Source organism: Gymnoscopelus braueri, assembly GCF_963280865.1.
Source record: "Gymnoscopelus braueri genome assembly, chromosome: 3".
Taxonomy (NCBI): domain Eukaryota; kingdom Metazoa; phylum Chordata; class Actinopteri; order Myctophiformes; family Myctophidae; genus Gymnoscopelus; species Gymnoscopelus braueri.
This window is the reverse complement of record NC_137612.1, coordinates 58,158,379-58,180,878: the sequence shown is the minus strand read 5'-3', so window position 1 is coordinate 58,180,878 and position 22,500 is coordinate 58,158,379. Positions and strand designations below refer to the sequence as shown.

General features: G+C 43.9%; 2 protein-coding genes across 3 annotated transcripts in view; both read left to right on the top strand.

Moving 5' to 3' along the window:
• LOC308082234 (differentially expressed in FDCP 6 homolog) overlaps positions 1–15,287 on the top strand; it is a 17,555-nt gene extending 2,268 nt beyond the window's left edge. The window contains exons 2-12 of one of the 2 annotated variants that reach the window (XM_080423913.1): positions 1,657–1,797; positions 2,107–2,292; positions 3,519–3,746; positions 4,033–4,179; positions 4,918–5,026; positions 6,487–6,677; positions 7,446–7,556; positions 8,260–8,426; positions 10,285–10,483; positions 11,807–11,897; positions 14,896–15,287. In XM_080423913.1, coding sequence (XP_080280039.1) covers positions 1,657–1,797; positions 2,107–2,292; positions 3,519–3,746; positions 4,033–4,179; positions 4,918–5,026; positions 6,487–6,677; positions 7,446–7,556; positions 8,260–8,426; positions 10,285–10,483; positions 11,807–11,897; positions 14,896–15,065 — 1,740 coding nt within the window. In that variant the 3' untranslated portion in view covers positions 15,066–15,287. Of the gene's footprint in view, positions 1–1,656; positions 1,798–2,106; positions 2,293–3,518; positions 3,747–4,032; positions 4,180–4,917; positions 5,027–6,486; positions 6,678–7,445; positions 7,578–8,259; positions 8,427–10,284; positions 10,484–11,806; positions 11,898–14,895 lie in introns of both variants that reach the window. The other variant, XM_080423912.1, reaches the window with a different exon arrangement.
• A 2,937-nt stretch (positions 15,288–18,224) lies between these two features.
• LOC308083124 (BTB/POZ domain-containing protein KCTD20-like) overlaps positions 18,225–22,500 on the top strand; it is a 5,494-nt gene continuing 1,218 nt past the window's right edge. The window contains exons 1-6 of the mRNA XM_080425276.1: positions 18,225–18,250; positions 18,525–18,627; positions 19,703–19,823; positions 20,605–20,802; positions 21,393–21,503; positions 22,370–22,458. Of these exons, the coding sequence (XP_080281402.1) occupies positions 18,240–18,250; positions 18,525–18,627; positions 19,703–19,823; positions 20,605–20,802; positions 21,393–21,503; positions 22,370–22,458 (633 nt within the window). The 5' untranslated portion in view covers positions 18,225–18,239. The remainder of the gene's footprint in view (positions 18,251–18,524; positions 18,628–19,702; positions 19,824–20,604; positions 20,803–21,392; positions 21,504–22,369; positions 22,459–22,500) is intronic.

The following is a 22,500-nucleotide window of genomic DNA, read 5'->3' as shown; positions in this document are numbered from 1 at the left end:
TTTCAAGGTTTCCTTTTTAAATAGCAGAGCAAAGCGACATGCTGTGTGAGCTTGTAGATCTGCTATTTTCAAATAGCTGTTGTGGTTCAAGTGGTAAAACTGGTTGCTTCTTTTGGGTCATTTTCATAGACCTGGCTGCTTGCTTGTCTGTGAAATCTGGCAGCACTGACTCTGACCTACAAAGGACCTGCAGTGGTTTAGCTGCTTAACACCACAACAACATAGCACTCACCTCACGAAGGACTTTAAGTTTGAAGTGACTCAATCATAATGAATAGACAAACAGTTAGACGAAGGAGTTACATTTACTCTAACAGTGTGTGTGTGTGTGTGTGTGTGTGTGTGTGTGTGTGTGTGTGTGTGTGTGTGTGTGTGTGTGTGTGTGTGTGTGTGTGTGTGGGCGGGGGCGGGCGGGCGTGAGTGAGTGAGTGAGTCGCTGAATTCCAATACCCAAAATGTCGTCCACTCGCTCACTCCCACTCGGTCACTCCAGCTTGACCCGGAAATAGTTTGGGCCCAATTGGTCATTTGCTTTTTGGAGGAGCCGAGTGGGGGCGAGTGGAGGAGCCGAGCAGGCTCTTCGAGTGCGCATGGAGCGAGTGTACATGAAGTGTACGTTCGACCACTCTTCACATCTCCTCGCGGCAGACTTCCGCATAACGTTTACAAGTTTTTTTCCTTTCTCCCGTGACGTATACATGGTCCTCCTCCACATGTAGCTGCTTGAAACCCAAAACCTTGCCAAAAACGTCGCCCAAAAGCTATTAAAGCATAGTTTCTCTCCGTGCATGCCTGAATGCAGGGACTGCTATAAATGACTGTGACATATAATTAAAATAAAGTATTGTATTTATATATGTGGACTGAATATGTAATATGATGTAATTCAGAGTCAGACATACCTCAACTCTGTTACATTGGCAACATAGTGCCGTGTTGCCGGACTGTCGTGGGGGGGGACTGTTTATTCCATTCATAAATGTAAATTTGCGCATCCAGGCGCTTCATTCACTATGTCAGGAATAAATGGCTTTGCACAACAATTTTAACTATAAAGATAACGATATGGCCATCCACATTGATGAATTGTCTATTCTTCTATTCTGTACTATTCTATACCTGCATAGTATTCTATGCCTTCCAGTGATCCAGCTGTATGAGACGTCATAAGTGATCGCGTAATTTGCCGTCGCTTTGAAATGACGCTAGAGTGCATTCCGATCCTGTGAGGCCAACGGGTCGACCACTCCGTCCTCGCATTTAATCCTCTCCTGCCCCTCCTCGCAGGGGCAGGGCTTAGGCGCGAGGGGAGGACGCGAGGAGAGTGAGCGAGTGTGAAAGTTTGGGGTATCGGAATTCAGCTTTAGAGTGAGTGAGTGTGTCTGTGTCTGTGTCTGTGTCTGTGCGTGTGTGTATTCCTAACCGTTTTCCTGGTCCTCACAAGAAAAAAGGTGGTTTTATGGTCAAAAAAGTTTTTGCATTCATACAATCGGCGTCCAGAAAAAAGTATAATAATACCTGTGTGTGTGTGTGTGTGTGTGTGTGTGTGTGTGTGTGTGTGTGTGTGTGTGTGTGTGTGTGTGTGTGTGTGTGTGTATGTGTGTGTGTGTGTGTGTGTGTGTGTGTGTGTGTGTGTGTGTGTGTGTGTGTGTGTAGGTGTTGTCTCATAACCTGTACACAGTGCTGAACATCCCTCATGACCCTGGGTCGCTGGAGGAACACTTCAGAGACGATGATGATGGACCCGTGTCCACCCAGGGATACATGCCCTACCTCAACAAGTTCATACTGGACAAGGTATACCGTGCGCCTCTGCTGACATGTACATAAACAACACATTCTCACATGTGTTAATTTCGCTGACAAAAAATATGATGAAAGTTTACGAAGATTTACGATTCTGTCCATATTGGGACAGCGGTCCCAAGTTTGCTTCAGACGGCCTGCGTCTTTTAAAGTGTTTTTTTAACGGAGCCGAAAAAGCTAACTTGACTAACAGTAAGACAAAAAAATACTAAAATGTGACTATAACTGAATGGAATTTTCTTCAAACGACTACGACTAAAATGTAATCAAACTTTTCTCTCAAAATCAACACTGGTTCAGGTGGTGGAGGGCACCTTCAACAAGAACAAGGTGGATGAGCTGTGTTGGCTCCTCTCTGCCAAAAAGAACTACCGACCCGACCCTGAACACAACCTCCTCCAGGACCCAGAGGACGCCTTCCGCCTCTGGAGTCTGTTCAACTTCCTGTCAGAGGACTCCTACCCGCTGGTTTTACTTCCTGAAGAGGTGGCCCCCTGCTTCCCGCCATCTTTTATCTTACTGCATTACTCTGTTACAAGTAAAAGTCCAATAGCAGATCACTGCAATGCAACGTATTGTGAGCTTGTAGATCAGCTATTTTCAAATCTCTGAAGTATAAAATAGGGCTTTGGTTCTCAAACTGTGGGGGGTCCCCACTTTGGGGGGTCCCCACAAGTTTGAGACCCAGGGGGGTCCCCAAATGATTTTGGAGGGTCCCCAGATGATTAGCTTAATGTGCAACATTGTTTTCTCACTTAACAGTAAACGAACCAATTATAGTGTATACAGGGTACCTGCACATTTCAAGTTATAATTGAAGGACTTTTAAGACCTTTTTATTACCTCTAAAATAAAATAATAAATGATAACAAGACCATCACTGCGTCAAAAGTAATCAACAAACTATATAAAAAGAAATGGTCAAACTAATTGTCAAATATTATAGACAGAGGCAAAGATTTAGAAAATAGACGATCTATACATGCTGAACTTGTAGATCGGCTATTTTCACAATATTTATCAGTGGAACCTAGTAAAAATTGTATCCTTCATCTCCTGCAATTTCAAGTGCAAGTTGGGATGGGGGGGTCCCCAATTCAATTATGATTCTTTTGGGGAGGTCGTGACCTGAAGAGTTTCAGAACCACTGAAATAGGGCTTAAATGGTTAATGTGGGGGCACGGTGGTGCAATTGCTAGCGCTGTTGCCTCACAGCTAGAAGGTCCTGGGTTCGATTGCCGCCGAGGATGCTGTGGGTGCTGGGGGTGTGTTCTCTCCTTCGCGTCATCAGTGCCCATGTCCTAGGTGGGGTTGGTGAAAGGGCCTTTCTGTGCGGAGTTTGCATGTTCTCCCCATGTCCCCTAGGGTAGGTGCCCTTACAAAAACATGTAGTAATCCTGGTCTCTATACTGCCTCCCACTGGTCAGCCTGATGGAGAGGAAAGGAACTGGTTGGAATAACGTGTTCCTTTCACCACGCGGAAACTCCCCCCTGTCAGGTGATAAGTAGCAGCTTGCTAGCTCCTCATGCATTGAAGGAGGCATGAGCTTAATGCTGGGCTCTCCCTAGGCTGGCAGAGGGAGAGTAGCGCCCAGGATTACATAGGCAATTGGCACTGGGTGAAAAGATGTGTAAAAAAAAAAAAAAAATAATTGTTAATGTATGTTTTGTAACAATAATTGAAGTAAAACAGTACATGTGTCGCCCCCTAGCTGGAGTACTTGCTGAAGAAAGTGTGTGTAGGCATGAACGTGGAGCTGAGTTACGTGGACATGGAGGACTTCATTTCCCGGGATGCCGTGCGGCAGAGCGGCATCACCGTGTGGCTGTTTCTGGAGTGGGTGGGGAGTGGGAGGCTGAGCCGAGGTGTGGACCGAGAGCGCCTCACTGTGGCCGTCCAGCACGTGTACCAGGAGATGATCCTTAACGTCATCAAGGAGGTCTGTGTCAGTGTTGCCAAGTCTGCTTATTATAAGCGACTTTGGGCTTGTTTTTCTGTAAAGTTACTTGCAAATATCATCTGTCTGTCTGTCTGTCCTGTAATAAAAATATGTGTGCGACTGTGTCTGTGTGTGTGTGTGTGTGTGTGTGTGTGTGTGTGTGTGTGTGTGTGTGTGTGTGTGCGAGTGTGTGTGGGTGCGTGTGCGTGTGCGTGTGCGTGTGCGTGTGCGCGTGCGTGTGCATGTGTGTGTGTTTCTGTGTGTGGGTGTGTGTCTGTGTCACCAGGGCTATCTGTGGAAGAAAGGCCACGTGAGAAGGAATTGGAACGAGCGCTGGTTCAGGCTGAGCTCCAACAGCCTGGTCTACTATGACAGCGAGGAGAACAGGGAGGAGAAAGGCTGCATTGACCTGGACCACAACTGCTGTGTGGAGGTGAGACTGACTATTTGTAGTTTTCGATACTTGTGACTTTCACTCTACTTGCATTTCAAATTACTTACATTTATTTGAAGGGAAGAAGGTACATTGTGTGAATTAACCACTTGAGCCTTATTTCAAATATTAAAATTGCCTAATAGGGCGGATGGGTGGGCGGACGAACAGAGTAGTTTGGTCATCCGGTTGTCCAGAACTGCTGATCAGACCGATATGCCCATATATATGGGCATTCCAATACATGGGCAATGGGCATATACTGATGACATCAGGGATCTCCTAATCTCTCAAGAACGGATTCCGAAAACAGCAGAGGACGCTGTTTTTTCCTTTTTTTCACCATGGGTTCCCAGATTGGGGATATCCATATTATGGGCATCAAAGGGACAAGAACTGATGGATACAGAGATCTCCATATGGGCAAAAAATGGACACAGACTCTCTGACAAAGCCCCTGACCCAGACATATCAGTCGGATCGGCGGTACACAACCTGAACTCTATGTGCGGGCCGGCCCGAACCTCTAGTGTGGTGAAAATACCAGATGTAAATCGTGTTGTGAGCTTGTATTTGCTATTTTCACTATCATTGAGATTATTTTTTATCAGCCAAAATGTCAATACCATGCATACCGGACCCTAATACTGCATATAGGGAAGCATGATATTGAAATTATGGCCGATATCTGATGACCTATTATTATTATTAAGAGCTGTATGTTCTGTGTGTTTAAAGGTTCTCCCAGAAAGGGAGGGTAAGCGCTGTATGCTCTGTGTGAAGACCTTGACAAAGACCTATGAGATGAGCGCTGCAGACTCCAAGCAAAGACAGGAGTGGACCAGCGGTGAGCAACACTGTGCATTAATAGTTACATTATACCTTTATCATCCTTTTAGCCTACATGTCTGACTGTACCTGTTTACATTTCTGACTAATAAGGTATTCAATCAATCAATCAAGCAATTGATACATTAAATAAGTGACATTTAGTGACGTTTCCACCCGACAACCACGCTTAGTGGAATTACAAACCCACACCCTCTCACACACACACACACACACACACGCACGCACGCACGCACGCACGCACGCACGCACGCACGCACGCACGCACGCACGCACGCACGCACGCACGCACGCACGCACGCACACACACACACACACACACACACACACACACACACACACACACACACACACACACACACACACACACACACACACATTTTATGAAAGCCATTTTTTTTTATTGCCATTTTTAACCATAAGCCTCAGTAGCGTATGGTGAATTCTAACGTTGACCGGGCCAGAATCTTAACCGCACAACAACGGCTGATAAGTCTATAGAGAATTACCGAGCCATTCCGGGTGGAAAACGGAACGCTCGTCCCAAAACACACTACCCCATTTTTTCCGCGGACCGAGGCCGCCGGTTTAGACGCGGGGCAGGGTGTTTCAGGACGACGGTTCTTCTTCTATTACATTTCTGAATGGAGAGGTGCTCGTCTCTGCGCAATGGAGAACCGGTTTGACGGCGAAACTGTTTTTCTAATGGCCACTCATTAACAATTCGGCCGAATGCAAATGAGCCCCATTTGAAAACAAAGGCGACTTAAAGGGTGAGTGCTGCTAATGTTGTTATGTTGATTTTTGGTCAACATAGGGGCAAGCAGGGTTCACACAGACCGGTCCATGGCCTCGTTGGCCCCAATGACCGTACGCCTCTGATGAGCCTAAAGCCTTTTAATGCAGTAATACAGGCGTGTGCATGCGCACACGCACACGCACACATCCTCACACAGACACACACACACACACACACACACACACACACACACACACACACACACACACACACACACACACACACACACACACACACACACACACACACACACACACACACACACACACACACACAGGGAGAGAGGGGGGGGGGGTTTGGACATACTTAGTTCCATTGGGGGGAGGGATATCCCCCCCACTTTTGGGAAGAAGAGGGAAAAAAAGAAGAAACCTCTGACATTTTTGTACCAAATTAACCGAAATAATGTAACAAAAACAAAACGTTACAAATTCGGTAAAAAAGCGCACGCTTATGCGTCCCCTTTGGTTCTTAAACGCTCTCTGCGTCCCTGCACACACACACACACACACACACACACACACACACACACACACACACACACACACACACACACACACACACACACACACACACACAGTCACACACACACACACACACACACACACACACACACACACACACACACACAGATTAATGGGTGTGTCCGGTGTGTGCAGCCATCCAGACGGCGTTGCGTCTGTGCGTAGAGGGCCGGGGCGTAACCCTGCACGCCGAGCTGAAGACGCAGCGCCGCCAGCAGAGGGTGGAGCGAGGGCAGAGACAGGTCGCCAAGGAGGAGGAGCTACACAGACTCCACCTCCTGCAGGCAGAGAGAGACACCAACCTGGTGCAACTGCAACTCCTACAGGTGTGCGTGTGTGCATGTGTGTGTGTGTGTGTGTGTGTGTGTGTGTGTGTGTGTGTGTGTGTGTGTGTGTGTGTGTGTGTGTGTGTGTGTGTGTGTGTGTGTGTGTGTGTGTGTGTGTGTGTGTGTGTGCGCGCGCGCGCGCGCGCGGCCGCGTGCGTGTGTGTGTGTGTGTGTGTGTGCGCGCGGCCGCGCGCGCGTGTGTGTGCACGCGTGTGTGAGTATATTTTCCTGGTCCTCACAAGAGAAATGGTTGTTTTAGGGTAAAAAACTAATACATATATATTTTTTTTTTGTTAGTCTTTTACAATTAGGAAAAGTATTCAAATTAGGGTTAGGGGTTGCGTCGCGTTGTGAGCTTGTAGATCGGCTGTACGGCATGTTTTAGGGGGTACAGACACCAGTGTAAAGTTTTGAACTATATTTTATGGGGTTCAAACACCAGCATAAAGTTTTGAACTTGATTTTTATGGGGTTCAGACACTAGTGTGAAGTTTTGAACTGGATTTTTAGGCGATGCAGACACCAGCATAAAGTTTTGAACTTGATTTTTAGGAGGTGCAGACACCAGTGTAAAGTTTTGGAACATGGTGTTTTAGGGGGTTCAGACACCAGTGTAAAGTTTTGAACATGGTGTTTTAGGGGGTTCAGACACCAGTGTAAAGTTTTGAACATGGTGTTTTAGGGGGTTCAGACACCAGTGTAAAGTTTTGAACATGGTGTTTTAGGGGGTTCAGACACCAGTGTAAAGTTTTGAACATGGTGTTTTAGGGAGCGCAGCGTCAGGCGCAGGCAGACCTCCTGGAGGAGGAGAGGAGGTGGAGACAACAGCATGAGGAGCTGAACAGAGCGCTGCAACAACAGCTTCAAGACGCTGAACAGGTCAGCAGCTCACACACCAAGGTTATTATAGTCAATTAAAACTAATGAAATAACAAAAACTAAAATTGAAAAAGAAAAAAAGATTTGTTAACTGAAATAAATAATAACAAGAATTAAAAATAAATAACGATAACTAACTGAAACTGTATTGTGTGTTTACAAAAGTAACTCAAACGAACTGAAATTATAGACAAAATGCCCTTAGTTTTCGTTTTTGTCTATTTATAAGCTTTTTGGGATGATATGAAATCTTAATCTATTTATTTTGCTGTACCAGTTTTACACCAGCTGTCGGCACCACCGTACGGCACCTCGCGGTCCTTCAGTTACTTGTTTACAATCTGACCTTTTCAATCCTGCACCTGACAAATGAACGAAAGTGTAAAAAAAAACTAAAACTAACACTAAAACTAATAAAAACTAACTAAAATTATTAGCATTTTCAAAAATAATAAATAATAAAAACTAGCAAATCCGCTCTAAAAAAGATTTTAAACGAACTGATCTAAAACTAAAATCCAAAGCTAATAACCTTGTCACACACCTAACATTAATGTTTTGAAAAACATGGCCCCCTCACATACAAGAACGGTCTCAGCATACCTGCCAACACTCCTGATTTTGACCCTGTCTCCTTCTTGGCTCCTGAATTGCAACTGACTTTTCCCATGCTATAGTAAAGCATCATGTTGTGGTGTCTCAGGCGCGGGCCAGCATGCAGGACGAGCTGAGCCAGAAGGAGGAGGAGGCAGAGAGACAGAGGAGGAGGATCCGGGAGCTGGAGGAGACGCAGAGATGTCTGGAGGAGGCGCTGCAGGAGCAGGTCAGGACCCGACGCGACGAGGAGGCCTTCTGCCTCGCACAGGCCAGGTACACACACACACACACACACACACACACACACACACACACACACACACACACACACACACACACACACACACACACACACACACACACACACACACACACACACACAGCTCTCAGTCTCATATGACAGGCTGGCTTCCTGTCATCGTGTTTGAATCCTTGTGGTTTTCGTTGCACTCTGCTGTCAGCTCTGTTGTCGACTTTTTAACCACTTAGGAGTCCCTCAGGGCTCTATGCTAGCATATTTTGAGTTTTCGCTGCGCATTAAATATCTTCGCTGAAAATACACTTCGCTTACAACGCGTCGCAACGTGGTTTCCCCAGAATACAAATACAGGGGTTTAAGTGGTTAAAGAAGTACTGAGATCAGGTGGTCTTGGAGATCATCTTTCATGTGGATTTATTTAAAGGTTTCATGACATTCATTTTCTTTTTTTTTCTTTTTTTGTTTTATGACCTCATTACACGCAAAAAACCTAAACTTTGAACATTCAGTGGATTTTTTTGTGGTCTGGGGTTTTCTGAATAATTAATTAGGCTAAAAAAAGTGCTGTGATTGGCCCCTGGACTTTGATGTCACAGTCCTTAAATCCCGCCCCTTCTCCTCCCCACCCCTCCCCTGTCCTTTGGAGCAGAGGCGATGATTGACAGGCAAAATCCCTCAACAGCGACACCCGCAGGCAAATAAAACAAAAAATATGTAACAAAAATCTATTTGAATAAAACTAGAGATTCGGCACATCTAGAGTTTGCAACTACAGTACAATCTGACCAATACGTCTGAGTCATAGTGTAGAAGGATTTGTCAGAGTACCTGTTGTACCTGTCTGTGCACATAATACAGTATGTAGATCCCTGATGTCATTAGATTATGCCCATACCCTGTATATTGGCATGCCCATATATGGGCATATTGGTTGGATAGTTGGTTCTATATGCGAGTCGGTCAGTCGCATAGGAATTATTTTAGGTTCGTTTTGAGTTTGGGTAGGGAGTCGAGAACCTATCTCCTTTGGTAGGTGATTCCACATTATGGTGTTGCATAGTAGAATGCATTTCCCCCCATGTTTGAGCCGAATTTTGGAGGAACGAGGTCAGATGATCTCCTTCTGGTGTTATGCCCATGTGTGTCACTCACTCTAGAGGAGTAGTTTGACAGGTATCTGGGCACTGATCCTCTGAGTATCTTAAAGACTAGACCCATTGAGAGATGTTGCACTCTGTCTGCTACCTTGAGTCAACCTAGACTAGCAAAGTGAGTCCTGGGGGAGTCCTGTTTTGAGAGGTCTTCAGTTTAGCTTTTTAGTGACATTGAGATGTTAGTGAACTATTAGGTGCAAGTATGGTCGAGGAGGAGATCCTGCCCAAAAAAGCTTGTTCTTTGGTGGACGTTCATAATCACCTGTGATTGATTTTTTCACCGGAAATATTGGTATCCAAAATACAACCCGGCTAGGTTACCTCTTTACTTGTAATTACATGGTCACCAACTGTGACCGTAAAGTCTTCTGACTTACTGAGGTTGACTTTAGAAAGAAATAATGGATTCCGTTTTTCCCAGGCGTAATGCAGTTAGCCAGCCAAGTGGTGTAAAGGCAGCCAGGTGTGGATATTGTTGAGCTCAGATCTGAGGGCTTTTTAGACATGCAATTTGTTCTTTTCCGAGACTAGGAGTGCTGAGCCGTCAAATTGCAATTACAAGCTGATTTCACGTTATTAACATAAATTAAGAACAGTAACGGCTCAAGAATGCTTCCTTGAGCTTCACTGGGAGGGATGAGGACAGGGCTCCATTTATGTCAACCACCTGTTCCCTTAAGTAAAACACCTGCGTACTTCTTTGCACCACTGGCTCTAGGCTTTTGGCCGAGGAAGAGGAGAAGTCGAAGGCTCTGCTGGCACTCCAGGAGGAGCATGAGCGCTACATCGTCCACACCCAGCAGGAGCAGCATGAACTCAGGCAGGAGATGGAACTCAAGACCCAGGCGCTGCAGGAGGCCCACAGGCAGCTGGACAAGGTGCGGTCCAGCCGCCAGCGAGTTGACATGGACATACAGGTACACAACAATGATTCTCAACCTTTATCATTTAAAGGACCCCCATTTTGATATGCATACCATGAGGCCACGGACCCCCATTTACAGGAATACTTCACCCAAAATGTGTTTTTGTCGCGTTCCTGAGCCAATAATCCAATATTTGACTAATTGAAGTTAATAGGAGACCAATCTTAACAAGAGCAAAACCATATTTAAAATATTGTTTTTGAACCTGAATCATAGGCTCATCAGTGATTACACTGTGAGAGTTGTTTTGGAGTTCATATCATTCTTTTATATAGTTTAATTGTGGTCTTCTACCGCAGCACAGTCCTCAATTATAGAATTATTGGCTCAGAAAAATAAATAAAAAATCTCCATGAATTCACGGCTTCATGAGGTGAGTAATTGATAGAAAAATGCCTTTTTTTTGGGTGGTGTATTCCTTTAATAAAACTATTTTTACTCTGGGACCCAAATCTACACTGTAAAATCCTCAGTGATAATTTAACTCTTGAGTGTGTATGAATAATACCAAATAGCCCCGTAAGGGTCGATGAACAACATGCGATGCATTGCTCCAATGAACAGCAGCGGCCACCAGAGGTGGAAAAAATAAAATCAAATGTTTAACGTAAAAGTATCAATACTGCAATATAGAAATACTCTGTTACAAGTAAAAGTCCGAAATTCAAAATGTACTTGAGTAAAAGTACAGAAGTATTGGCATCAAAATGTACTTAAAGTACCAAAAGTAAAAGTACTCATTATGCAGAATGTCCCATTTCAAGTTTTCAAATGTATTAAAATATTTTGAAAATAGCAGATCTGCATTGTGAGCTTGTAGATCGGCTATTTTCAAATGGCCAAAATGTATAAGGCTGAAGTGGTTAATGTATTTTTTAATGTTTTGTGATAACAATCAAAATCTACAAAGTAACTAGTAACTTAAGTTTTCAAATAATTGTAGTGGAGTACAAGTAACATATTTGCCTCTGAGATGTAATGGAGTAAAAGTAAAAGTATTGGAAATTGGAAATACTCAAGTAAAGTACAAATACCTTAAAATTTTGCTTAAGTACAGTACTTGAGTACATGTACTTAGTTACTTTCCACCACCAGTAGGATACAACAGCAGTGGCAACGCACAAATGTGTGTGGGGAGGAATTAATTGGCATAATGATGAAACAGGACCAAAAAAGCGGTAACAATAATTGCCTACACAATCTTTTATTTAATAATAATAAAAACTGCAAAATGTCTTTGAAATTGAACAGTAGCGTTTGATGTTTGCTGACCAGTGAGCTCAGAGTTACATGAACATTGTTCTTGTTGTCCAGGCTGCTCAGAGGAAGCTGCGTCAGGCCAGTACCAGCGTCAAGCACTGGAACATCCAGATGAACAGACTCATGCGTCCCATTGGACCAGGAGGTAAATACCCTTTTAAATGATCTGTTCTCCTCTTAATTAACAGATCTACAAGCTCACAATAACACCACAACTGCTCAAATACTACTCCTGTACACGGTAAAATCACACCCCTTCCCGCCTATAGATCAGTTAAGAATTAGAGTCAGAATTAACTTTAGTGACTCATCTAAAGAAGTGGGTGAAATTAGTTTTGTGGTAACACAGGAATGCTGCACAAGCCTTCCTTAAAACACCCTGGAACAATGCTCCACGTGTCCTAGATTTTTCTCCCTTCCCTAAAACACCCTGGACAACGCTCCACACGTCCTAGACTCTTCTCCTTCCTGGCCCCTATGCTGTGGAATAAACTCCCCATTGCAGGCAGAACTGCAGACTTAGCCTGCATGGTATGGCCAGCAACTGTTTCATACCCCCTAGCACTCACCTCTTCAGACTCCACCTCACCCCCTAGCACTCACCTCTTCTGACTCCACCTCACCCCCTAGCACTCACCTCTTCAGACTCCACCTCACCCCCTAGCACTCACCTCTTCAGACTCCACCTCACCCCCTAGCACTCACCTCTTCAGACTCCACCTCACCCCCTAGCACTCACCTCTTCAGACTCCACCTCACCCCCTAGCACTCACCTCTACAGAATGATGATACATTTCTGTTGATACCTTATTAGTCTTCACATGGTAATGTCATGGCTCTCCTGTGCGGGTGACGTTGCATTGCTCTCCTATTCCTATTCCTCACCCCCTAGCACTCATAGACTCCTAGACTCTTCTCCTTCCTGGCCCCTATGCTGTGGAATAAACTCCCCATTGCAGGCAGAACTGCAGACTTAGCCTGCATGGTATGGCCAGTCTAATATCACTGCGTAGATATTAGTCTGGAACTTCGGTGTGGAAGATTCATTTCCAAGGGGCGGAAAACAGATTCAAACGTCACAGCAAAAAAAAAAAAACTTTGTTTAGTGGGCTCTGATTGTTCACCCACAACTCTGGGGTGAGCGAAATGTAATTAAAAACGAGGAGTGCCAGAGGAGTTGTCCTGGGCAATGTTTTTTAGCTGTGGCAGATTTGTCTGGTTTCCAGGCTACTGCAGACTCATTACTCAAATACTCACCTCTTCTGACTCCTCCTCACCCCCTAGCACTCACCTCTTCAGACTCCACCTCACCCCCTAGCACTCACCTCTTCTGACTCCACCTCACCCCCAAGCGCTCACCTCTTCAGACTCCACCTCACCCCCTAGCACTCACCTCTTCTGACTCCACCTCACCCCCTAGCACTCGCCTCTTCTGACTCCACCTCACCCCTAGCACTCACCTCTTCTGACTCCTCCTCACCCCCTAGCACTCACCTCTTCAGACTCCACCTCACCCCCAAGCGCTCACCTCTTCAGACTCCACCTCACCCATAGCACTCACCTCTTCAGACTCCACCTCACCCCTAGCACTCACCTCTTCTGACTCCATCTCACCCCTAGCACTCACCTCTTCTGACTCCTCCTCACCCCCTAGCACTCACCTCTTCAGACTCCACCTCACCCCCAAGCGCTCACCTCTTCAGACTCCACCTCACCCCCAGGCCTAGCACTCACCTCTTCTGACTCCACCTCACCCCCTAGCACTCACCTCTTCAGACTCCACCTCACCCCCTAGCACTCACCTCTTCAGACTCCACCTCACCCCCTAGCACTCACCTCTTCAGACTCCACCTCACCCCCTAGCACTCACCTCTTCAGACTCCACCTCACCCCCTACCACTCACCTCTACAGAATGATGATACATTTCTGTTGATACCTTATTAGTCTTCACATGGTAATGTCATGGCTCTCCTGTGCGGGTGACGTTGCATTGCTCTCCTATTCCTATTCCTCACCCCCTAGCACTCATCTCTTCACACTCCACCTCACCCCCTAGCAGTCACCTATTACATTTCCACCTCACCCCCTAGCACTCACCCTCACCCTGATAATGTACAGAATGTTATTTAGATAGCATGTTGTTTAGACAGATGCTACGTTCATTGTTTACTTTGTATCTTAGTTTCTTTGAGACACTAGTTTGGCTTTTCCTTAAATTCAACTTTTGTGACTATTTACGTAATTTCATTTGTTAAAGGTAGGGTAAGTGATTTACTTTGGTTAAAATAAGTGTTAAATAGCTCTTTATTGTGATAGTACTCATTGCCATAGAGTGTTTGTTCAGTAAAAGGAGTCTCCATGTCTCTCCAGCTCTTTATTAAACAGAAAATGCATTTTCAGTGCTCTCTCCTGATTGGCTTAAATGTTGTCACCTACCTGAAAATGTACATATTATGTTTACTAAAGAGCTGGAGAGACCCCTGTGACCAAACAAACACTCTGTAGCAATGATTACTATCAGAATATAGTACTTTAACCTATTAACAAAAAACAAAAACAAATAAATATACCAAAAAATATCACTTACCCTACCTTTAACTAGAGTTCATGTTCACTTATTCTGATCTCACACTTTTAAGTCTTTCTGGATGAGAGCGTCTGACAAATGCCTACATTGTAAATCAAGGTCAAGGTAGCGTTTATTTGTCCCAAACAGGGCAATTTGTATTACAGCAGATTAAAAGACATTTAAAAACGCATTAAATATCAAGATCCATATCAGTGTCCACAGCCAGATTCAAGAGAATATATGAATTTGCCATTTGCACAAATACATAGGAATTCTTGCAACAACAGTCGCAAAAATAATGAGCACCATCCTCCCAAGAGGTTGATGGGCAGGTCAACTGTAATTGTACTGTAATTGTAAAATCCTCTGTGTTAAGAACTCATAGTGACATAGAGGGTCAACTCTCTGAGATACAAATGGATAAACCACTGAAGATTTCACTGTAATACTTTTCATTGTGCAGTTTGTTTTTAGCATGACATGTACGACTAGTTCATGGCCAGTTGTGCAGAGATTAAAGGACTGACGGTGTCTCTGGTTGTCTCTGTCTTTTTGCTGTTTGGTTCCTTCCAGAGAAAAGATTGTCCACCGGTAGCTCTGCTCTCCCCCCCGTTCCCCTGCCGAAGACACGAGACCCTGTCCTCCACCAGCTCCTTCAGAAGAACGAGAGAGACGCGGAGGGACAGGGACACGCGGGGAGAGAGGAGGGGACGGACAACAACCGGAGACAGGAGGACATCTGAAGACATCGTCGACTTTGTGACACAATTAATGGATGCACTGACCGCGTCGACCTCTTTTTGTTTGTCTTACATTTATAGTGATTCATGTCAGCACTTTGTGTAACTGTGTTGTGAAAGGTGCTACAAAAATAAAGGTTCATACTACTTCCCTGTGTCCATACTGGTTTGAAATAGCTAATGTATTAAAATATGCAAATTGTCTCCTAAACACAAAAATGTATGACGCAGAAATAAAACATTACCTTTTATAGGATGAACTGAGAAAGGTTTGGTACACCTGATTGTCAAATTGTTTATTCCAGGTTTATTCCATACAAACCATACAATTTGTTTTATTATGCATTACTCCTACAGATTTTTTCCAAACCTCACAGACATCTCTATGGTCATGTGATCAAGAAGTATCTGTCCGATGTTTCATATTGGCTACGATTGGCATCCAAAGTTTACAGGAGTGGCCTGTTTTGCACAAAATGCCACAAATCATGTCCAATTGTCGAAACGTTGCACACTAGGTCATACAATCAAAGTAATTTTTCCCTTGGATTTTTCCCTCGGTACACTCTCTGGGGTCATGTGGTGAAGATGTATGAGTGTCTGTCTGTCTGTCTGTCTGTCTGTCTGTCTGTCTGTCTGTCTGTCTGTCTGTCTGTCTGTCTGTCTGTCTGTCTGTCTGTCTGTCTGTCTGTCTGTCTGTCTGTCTGTCTTGTCTGTCTGTCTGTCTGTCTGTTTGTTTTAAGGACAGAAGACTGTTGTCTGCCCGCCCCCCCACACACACACACTCGCACGCACGCGCGACTGGTAATTGGATTATAGGTGATTAGTAAATCCTCCTTCTGTCATTAGCAACACACTGACACACACAGTGCTGTTGGTCTACTGGTGACGTGGTGAGTACACTGTGACTGTACGTTTCTCATTTAGTTTACATGCTGTATTCATGACTATTCATTTAACCACTGTAACCCCAGCATGCCGGTTCTGGGGGGGAACATTCACCAAAAAATAGCAGATCTACAAGCTCAAAATGTGTCGCACGCGGCACATTTTGAGCTTGTAGATCGGCTATGTTTGGTAAAGAGCTTTTGTGCAGACGTAAAAGAGCGCTCCAAGTATACAGAGACAACTCATATCAGGTTTACTAAGTCTACTCTAGAGTGTTTAAGTGGTTAAAGTATAGTGTAAGTGATATTTTTGTGTCACAAATGTTTATATTTTGATAGTAATTATTGCTATAGGCTGGTGTTTGTCTTTTGTCTTTAATAAACAGAAAATACATCTTCAGGTGAGGGTCACCAATTTTATCCAATCAGGAGAGAGAACCCCACGAAGATGATTCATCCGCTGGCAGGCGCGCCGATTTATGTGCGCGGCCGCGGGGGCTCAACTCCATTTTTCTCTGTCTGGGCTATTGTTCTAGGCGTTAACAGCACGTTGCCGGCTCTCTCGCGGGCACGCATTTGCGCCTTCAGAGCTGTGCCCCGCTATAGTAATGGTAATGGTACTGTAAGTTTGAGCCCCGACATCTGAGATTGATGTGGGGGCTGATCATTTCGGGTGGGGGCTTAAGCCCCGAGGCCCCCGCGGTATCTGTGTCTATGTCCGCTGGTGTTCCAGTTCCAAATCTTTCTGCTCATTTATTTGTTTCATCACTTCCAATTCCACTTGTGTATCCTGTATCCTGTCATGAGTTCTCTCTCCTGATTGGATTAAATTGGTATCCCAATGTATTTACTAAAGAGCTGGAGAGACGGGAAGACTGATGTTACTGTACAAGAGTTGTTGTTGCGTTCTCAGAACTCCTGAGCAGAACCCAAATTAGGTTCTGAGAACCTTATGTGAAACCCAGTCGTAGCGATATGGAAACCAGTGGTGGAAAGTTCATGTATGCAAGTACTGTGTCTGTACCTAAGTACAATTTTGAGGTGTTTGTACTTTACTTGAGTATTTCCACTCTTCATTACACTTCTACTCCATTACATCGAGGACCCCACACACCCCAGCCACCACTTGTTTGAGACCCTGCCCTCGGGCAGACTGAAGGTGGTTAGAACCAGGACAAACAGGCTGTCCAACAGCTTTTTTCCAAGGGCTGTAAAAAGTCTGCTGGATTCTGACTCTCAATCACGCACGCGTACTCGCCGAATATGAACTAAAAATATGAACTAAAAATATGAACACACCATGGATTTTGTTTACCTGATCATGATGACAGTGCGTTGGTGTGTGCAATATGTGTACACATGATATGTCTTTCATTTATGGGGGCCTCCTTATTCTATTCTTTTCTCAATTATTTTATTCTTGTTTTATTATTTTAAAATGACTGTGGGACTGACTGACCTGACTTGGACTTTGACCAAGGTTTTTTTAATTGTTCCTTCAATGTTCAGTGCTCTTCTTTTGATACTGTTGTTGTCTGCAGAGGTACCAAACTATGTTTCGTTGTGTATGCAATGACAATAAAGGCAAGCTCTTATCTTATCTTATCTTATCTTATTACATCTCAGAGGCAAATATTGTACTTTTACTCCACTATTATTTGAAAACTGTAGTTACTAGTTGCTTTGTAGATTTTGATTATTATTACAAAACTAATTAATCACTTCAGACCTGTATACATTTCGGCCATTTGAAAATAGCCGATCTACAAGCTCACAATGCGTTGCGATGCGACACGTTGTGAGCTTGTAGATCTGCTGTTTTCAAAAGATTTTAATACATTTGATATCTTGTGAAATGGGACATTTTGCATAATGAGTACTTTTACTTTTGTACTTTAAGCATATTTTGATACCAATATTTTTGTACTTTTACTCAAGTAAATTTTGATTACCGGACTTTTACTTGTAACAGAGTATTTCTATATTCCAGTATTGATACTTTTACTTAAGTAAATTGAGTACTTTTTCCACCACTGATGGAAACACATCCAGAACCTGTAAAATGCATGGCACGGCACGACAGTGCCGGCACTGTTACTTAGTCCTTGTAGTTGAAGGGAGATATTATAACTCTTTGTTTGTGACAGATCTCACAGTCCAGACAGGTTGGGACAACATGGTCCCTCCCATCATGACCTCAGCGCGCCCCGCCCCAGAGAGAGTCACCCTGCTGGTGGACGGCACCCACTTTGTAGTGGACCCCGCCCTGTTCACCGCCCACCCCGACACCATGCTGGGAAGGTACAGGTCCACTTCTTACCCCCTCTATACCAAATAACTTCATGAAAATAGCAGATCTATAGAAGTGGCTTGCAGATCTGCTATTCTTTGTGATATGCTTCATATCCTTATGAGTAAAATCGCAGGGATCATTTTGTTTATTTTTGGAACACAGCTCTTATATATGGGGGATAGCAGCATAGTCTATAGCGACAGTGATGTCTGACTACAGTTCTCTATAGGGATGCTACAGTGAATTCTCTTCTTCTTGGTCCATGTCTCTTGCATGTTCCAGGATGTTCGGTGCAGGTCGACGAAACAACTTCACCCGTCCAAACTCCAAGGGAGAGTACGAGGTCGCTGACGGAGTTGGTGCCAACATCTTCAGAGTGGTACTGGTGAGTACACGCACGCACGCATGCACACAGACACACATACTTTAATTATTTATTTAAATCCACAAATTACAATTAATTTACAGGGAACAAATATAACGGGGTTGATAGTTCATGGTCTCTAAGGATGTATGGCGCTTCTCCTCCACACAGACAAACTGCCTATAACAGCTGAAACAGAGCAATATTTCGCAACACACACACACACACGCACACACACACACACACACACACACACACACACACAGTGGTGTGTTCTAGGTTTTTTTCGGAGGTATACGCTAATCATTCCCTGCACGACATGTGCGTGGTCGTGTGTGCCTGCGTGACCAGAGCGTGCGCGCGCGCTGAACACGCGTGCACGTGCTGAACGCGTGTGCACGTGCCCCCCTTGGTTCTCGAATGATAGTATACCGGACAGAATGTTTTAGAAAAAAGCGTATACCGTCTACTAACCATTTCATCCATTGAAAACGCGCTAGCGTATACCCACGACCACTGTTTTTTTGCGTTTTTTTCTTCTTTTATTTCGGGTTTTTCGCAATAAAAATACTCCATGAAGTGTAGATGTGTGGTAAAAAGGAAGCGTCTCTCCATCTCGCACCTCTCCATTCACAAAAGGATAACAAGAACCGTCGTCCTAAAACATCCTCGCCCCGGGTCTAATCCAGCGGCCTCTGTCCGTGAAAAAAATGGGGCAGTGTGTTTTAGGACAAGCGTTCCGTTTTCCACCCGGAAAAACCTCCGGCTCGTCTGAGTTTTTTTTCTTCTTTTTTTTTCGTCCCAGAAGTGGGGGGATATCACCCATTTGGAAGTTAAGTTTCAGAAAATCGTTGCTCTAAAATGTCGATGTCCCTTCAAGTATAGTAATATAAACGTGTGTGTGTGTGTGTGTGTGTGTGTGTGTGTGTGTGTGTGTGTGTGTGTCTGTGTGTGTGTGTGTGTGTGTGTGTGTGTGTGTGTGTGTGTGTGTGTGTGTGTGTGTGTGTGTGTGTGTGTGTGTGTGTGTGTGTGTGTGTGTGTGTGTGTGTGTGCGTGCGTGTGCGTGCGTGTGCGTGCATGTGTGTGCTTGTTACAGGACTATTACAGGGAGGGGGTCCTTCGTTGCCCAGAGGGGGTCCCGCTGGCTGAGCTCAGAGAGGCCTGTGACTACCTGTGCATCACCTTTGACTACAGCACCGTGAGGTGCAGAGACCTCAGTGAGTACCTGTCAAATAAGCAACTACACTTTAGAAACAAGCCCAAAAAAACGCAACTACCAGCATTTACAAGCAACTTTACAGAAAAGGAAACCCAAAGTCGCTTATAATAAGCGGAAATGGCAAAACTGCTGAAGAACATTATACTGTAGGCTATATCTGAGTTTATTCCAATTCTTTCCATCTGTGCTTAGATTGTACCCTAGAGCACTGTTTCCCAAACACTGGGACACCAAAAAGTAAATTTCTCCTTTTTTCCATTTTCTCCTTTTTATATATATATACATATACCATACCATAGGGTCATCTAGCATCGTGTCATAAGAACGGTGTTCCAAAAGTAAACAAATCAGCCCGGTGATTCTGTCAGGTGTGTGACTCTGTGTCGTTTATGATATTGAGTTACATTTGATAACGTCTGTGTTTGGAGATTTTTTTTTTCTTTCTTCACACATTTTCACCGTTAGTTGATGCTTCATATCCATATGAATAAAATTGCCAGGCTCATTTGTTTATTTTTGGAACACAGTTTATGCCACGATGCTATTGAGACCTGGTATTTTCAATGGAAAAAATAACACTTTGACTCAGGGGGATAGCGGCCTCTAGCGGCCTCGGCAGTGATGTCAGACTTCGGTTCTCTTTTACAGACTGTCTGTAATCGACAGTCTTTACCGCAATCCGTCATATTTTTAGTGAATGAAAGATCTATACGGATTGCAGCACCTAAATGCCAATCAGATGGAAGTGAACGAAGCAAACCTGTGTGTGACTTCCCAAGGTGCATTGCTCCACGAGTTGTCCAATGACGGTGCGAGGTGTCAGTTCGAGGCGTTCCTGGGGGAGCTGATCGTGCCCGTCATGGTGTCGAGCGCCCGGGAGGGAGAGAGAGAGTGTCACATCGTTGTACTGAGTGACGAGGACTCGGTGGACTGGGACCCCGACAACCCTCCACCTATGGGAGAGGAGTATTCACAGAGTGAGTGCAAGGTTTGAATCAGCACCCGGTTTAATTTCAGTGCCACGTGCAGTTTTTTATTTTCTTTCATTATTGTTTTATGACAATAGCCCCACCAAAAACACAAAAATGCACACATATGGAGCACTACAGGTGTGTTACAGCAGTGCCGCATAACGGCCTTCAAATATATATCTATAAATGCACAGAATCTGTGTGTATAAATATTTTCCCAATAACTCGAGGACCATCTGAGCGATAAACTTCATTCAAACTTGGTGTGTGTATCACTGTCTGTCTGTCTGTCTGTCTGTGTGTCCCTTTTATGCCTATATATGGAGATGAATGTCATCAATGTGTCAGGCCTCAAAGTACTATAATAATGGGTACTGTACAATGGTGTACAAAGTGAAAAAATATCCGATCCTCAAGCACAGAGCGCGTCACAAGGCGATACGCTCTGAACTTGTAGATCACATCAAAAATAAAAATAGGGCATAATGTATTTTTTGCAAAAAGGTAAAAAGGTTTGGTGTACAGCGCTACGCTTCTATCATCATTGTGTTCATTTTGTGTAAATTTTTGTGTTCATTTTTGTGTTCGTGTTAAAGTTGTGTACAGCACCAAACTGTTCCGCTTCTTCAAATACATTGAAAACAGAGATGTTGCCAAAACCCTGCTGAAGGAGAGAGGACTGAAGAACATCAGGATTGGAATAGAAGGTATGCATATTCAGCTTTTTTTTTCATAAAATAAAAAAAAGAGATTGATTAGATTTTTATTAAAATCAAATGATTATGATTTTTTATAGACCTGAGGCTGATTCTACAAATGCCTTCTAAATCAGTATAGTTCACAAACTTTTTCAAGAAAGACTTTTCAAAAATGTAAAAACAAAATAGCAGATGTACAAACTCGCTGTGCCGCTGTGAGCTTGCATATCTGCTATTTGTGAATAGCCAACGCTAAAATCTGAAATGACAGATGCTTTAATTGGCATCTTAATAGATTGGGTTAAATTGATTAGTTGGAATAACCACTGCACTATCCTTATTTCCCAGCAGTGGTGGAAAGTAACTAAGTACATTTACTTAAGTACTGTACTGTACTTAAGTTAAAAAAAATGGTATTTGTACTTTACTTGCGTATTTCCAATTTCCAATACTTTTACTTCTACTCCACTACATCTCAGAGGCAAATATTGTTTTGGTTAGGGTTTTGCTCCACTACAATTATTTGAAGACTTTAGTTACTAGTTACTTTTCAGATATAAATTATGATATTATGAAACATGCATTCACCACTTTAGCTTTATTTTATACCTAGGCTATTTGAAAATAGCCAATCTACAAGCTCACAACGCGTCGCATCACGACACGTTGTGAGCTTGTAGATCTGCTATTTTCCAATATTTAAGTACTTTTACTTTTGGTATTTTAAGTACATTTTGATGCCAATACTTTTGTACTTTTACTTAAGTAAATTTAGATTTCTGGACTTTTACTTGTAACAGAGTATTTCTATATTACAGTATTGGTACTTTTATTTAAGTAAAGAATTTGAGTACTTTTTCCACCACTTTTCCCAGGATACCCCACCTGTAAGGAGAAGGTGAAACGCCGTCCCGGCGGGAAGTCAGAGGTCATTTACAACTACGTGCAGCGTCCCTTCATCCAGGTCAGAACACAGAAACCTGCCATGAGCCGACCTTTTTTTGGG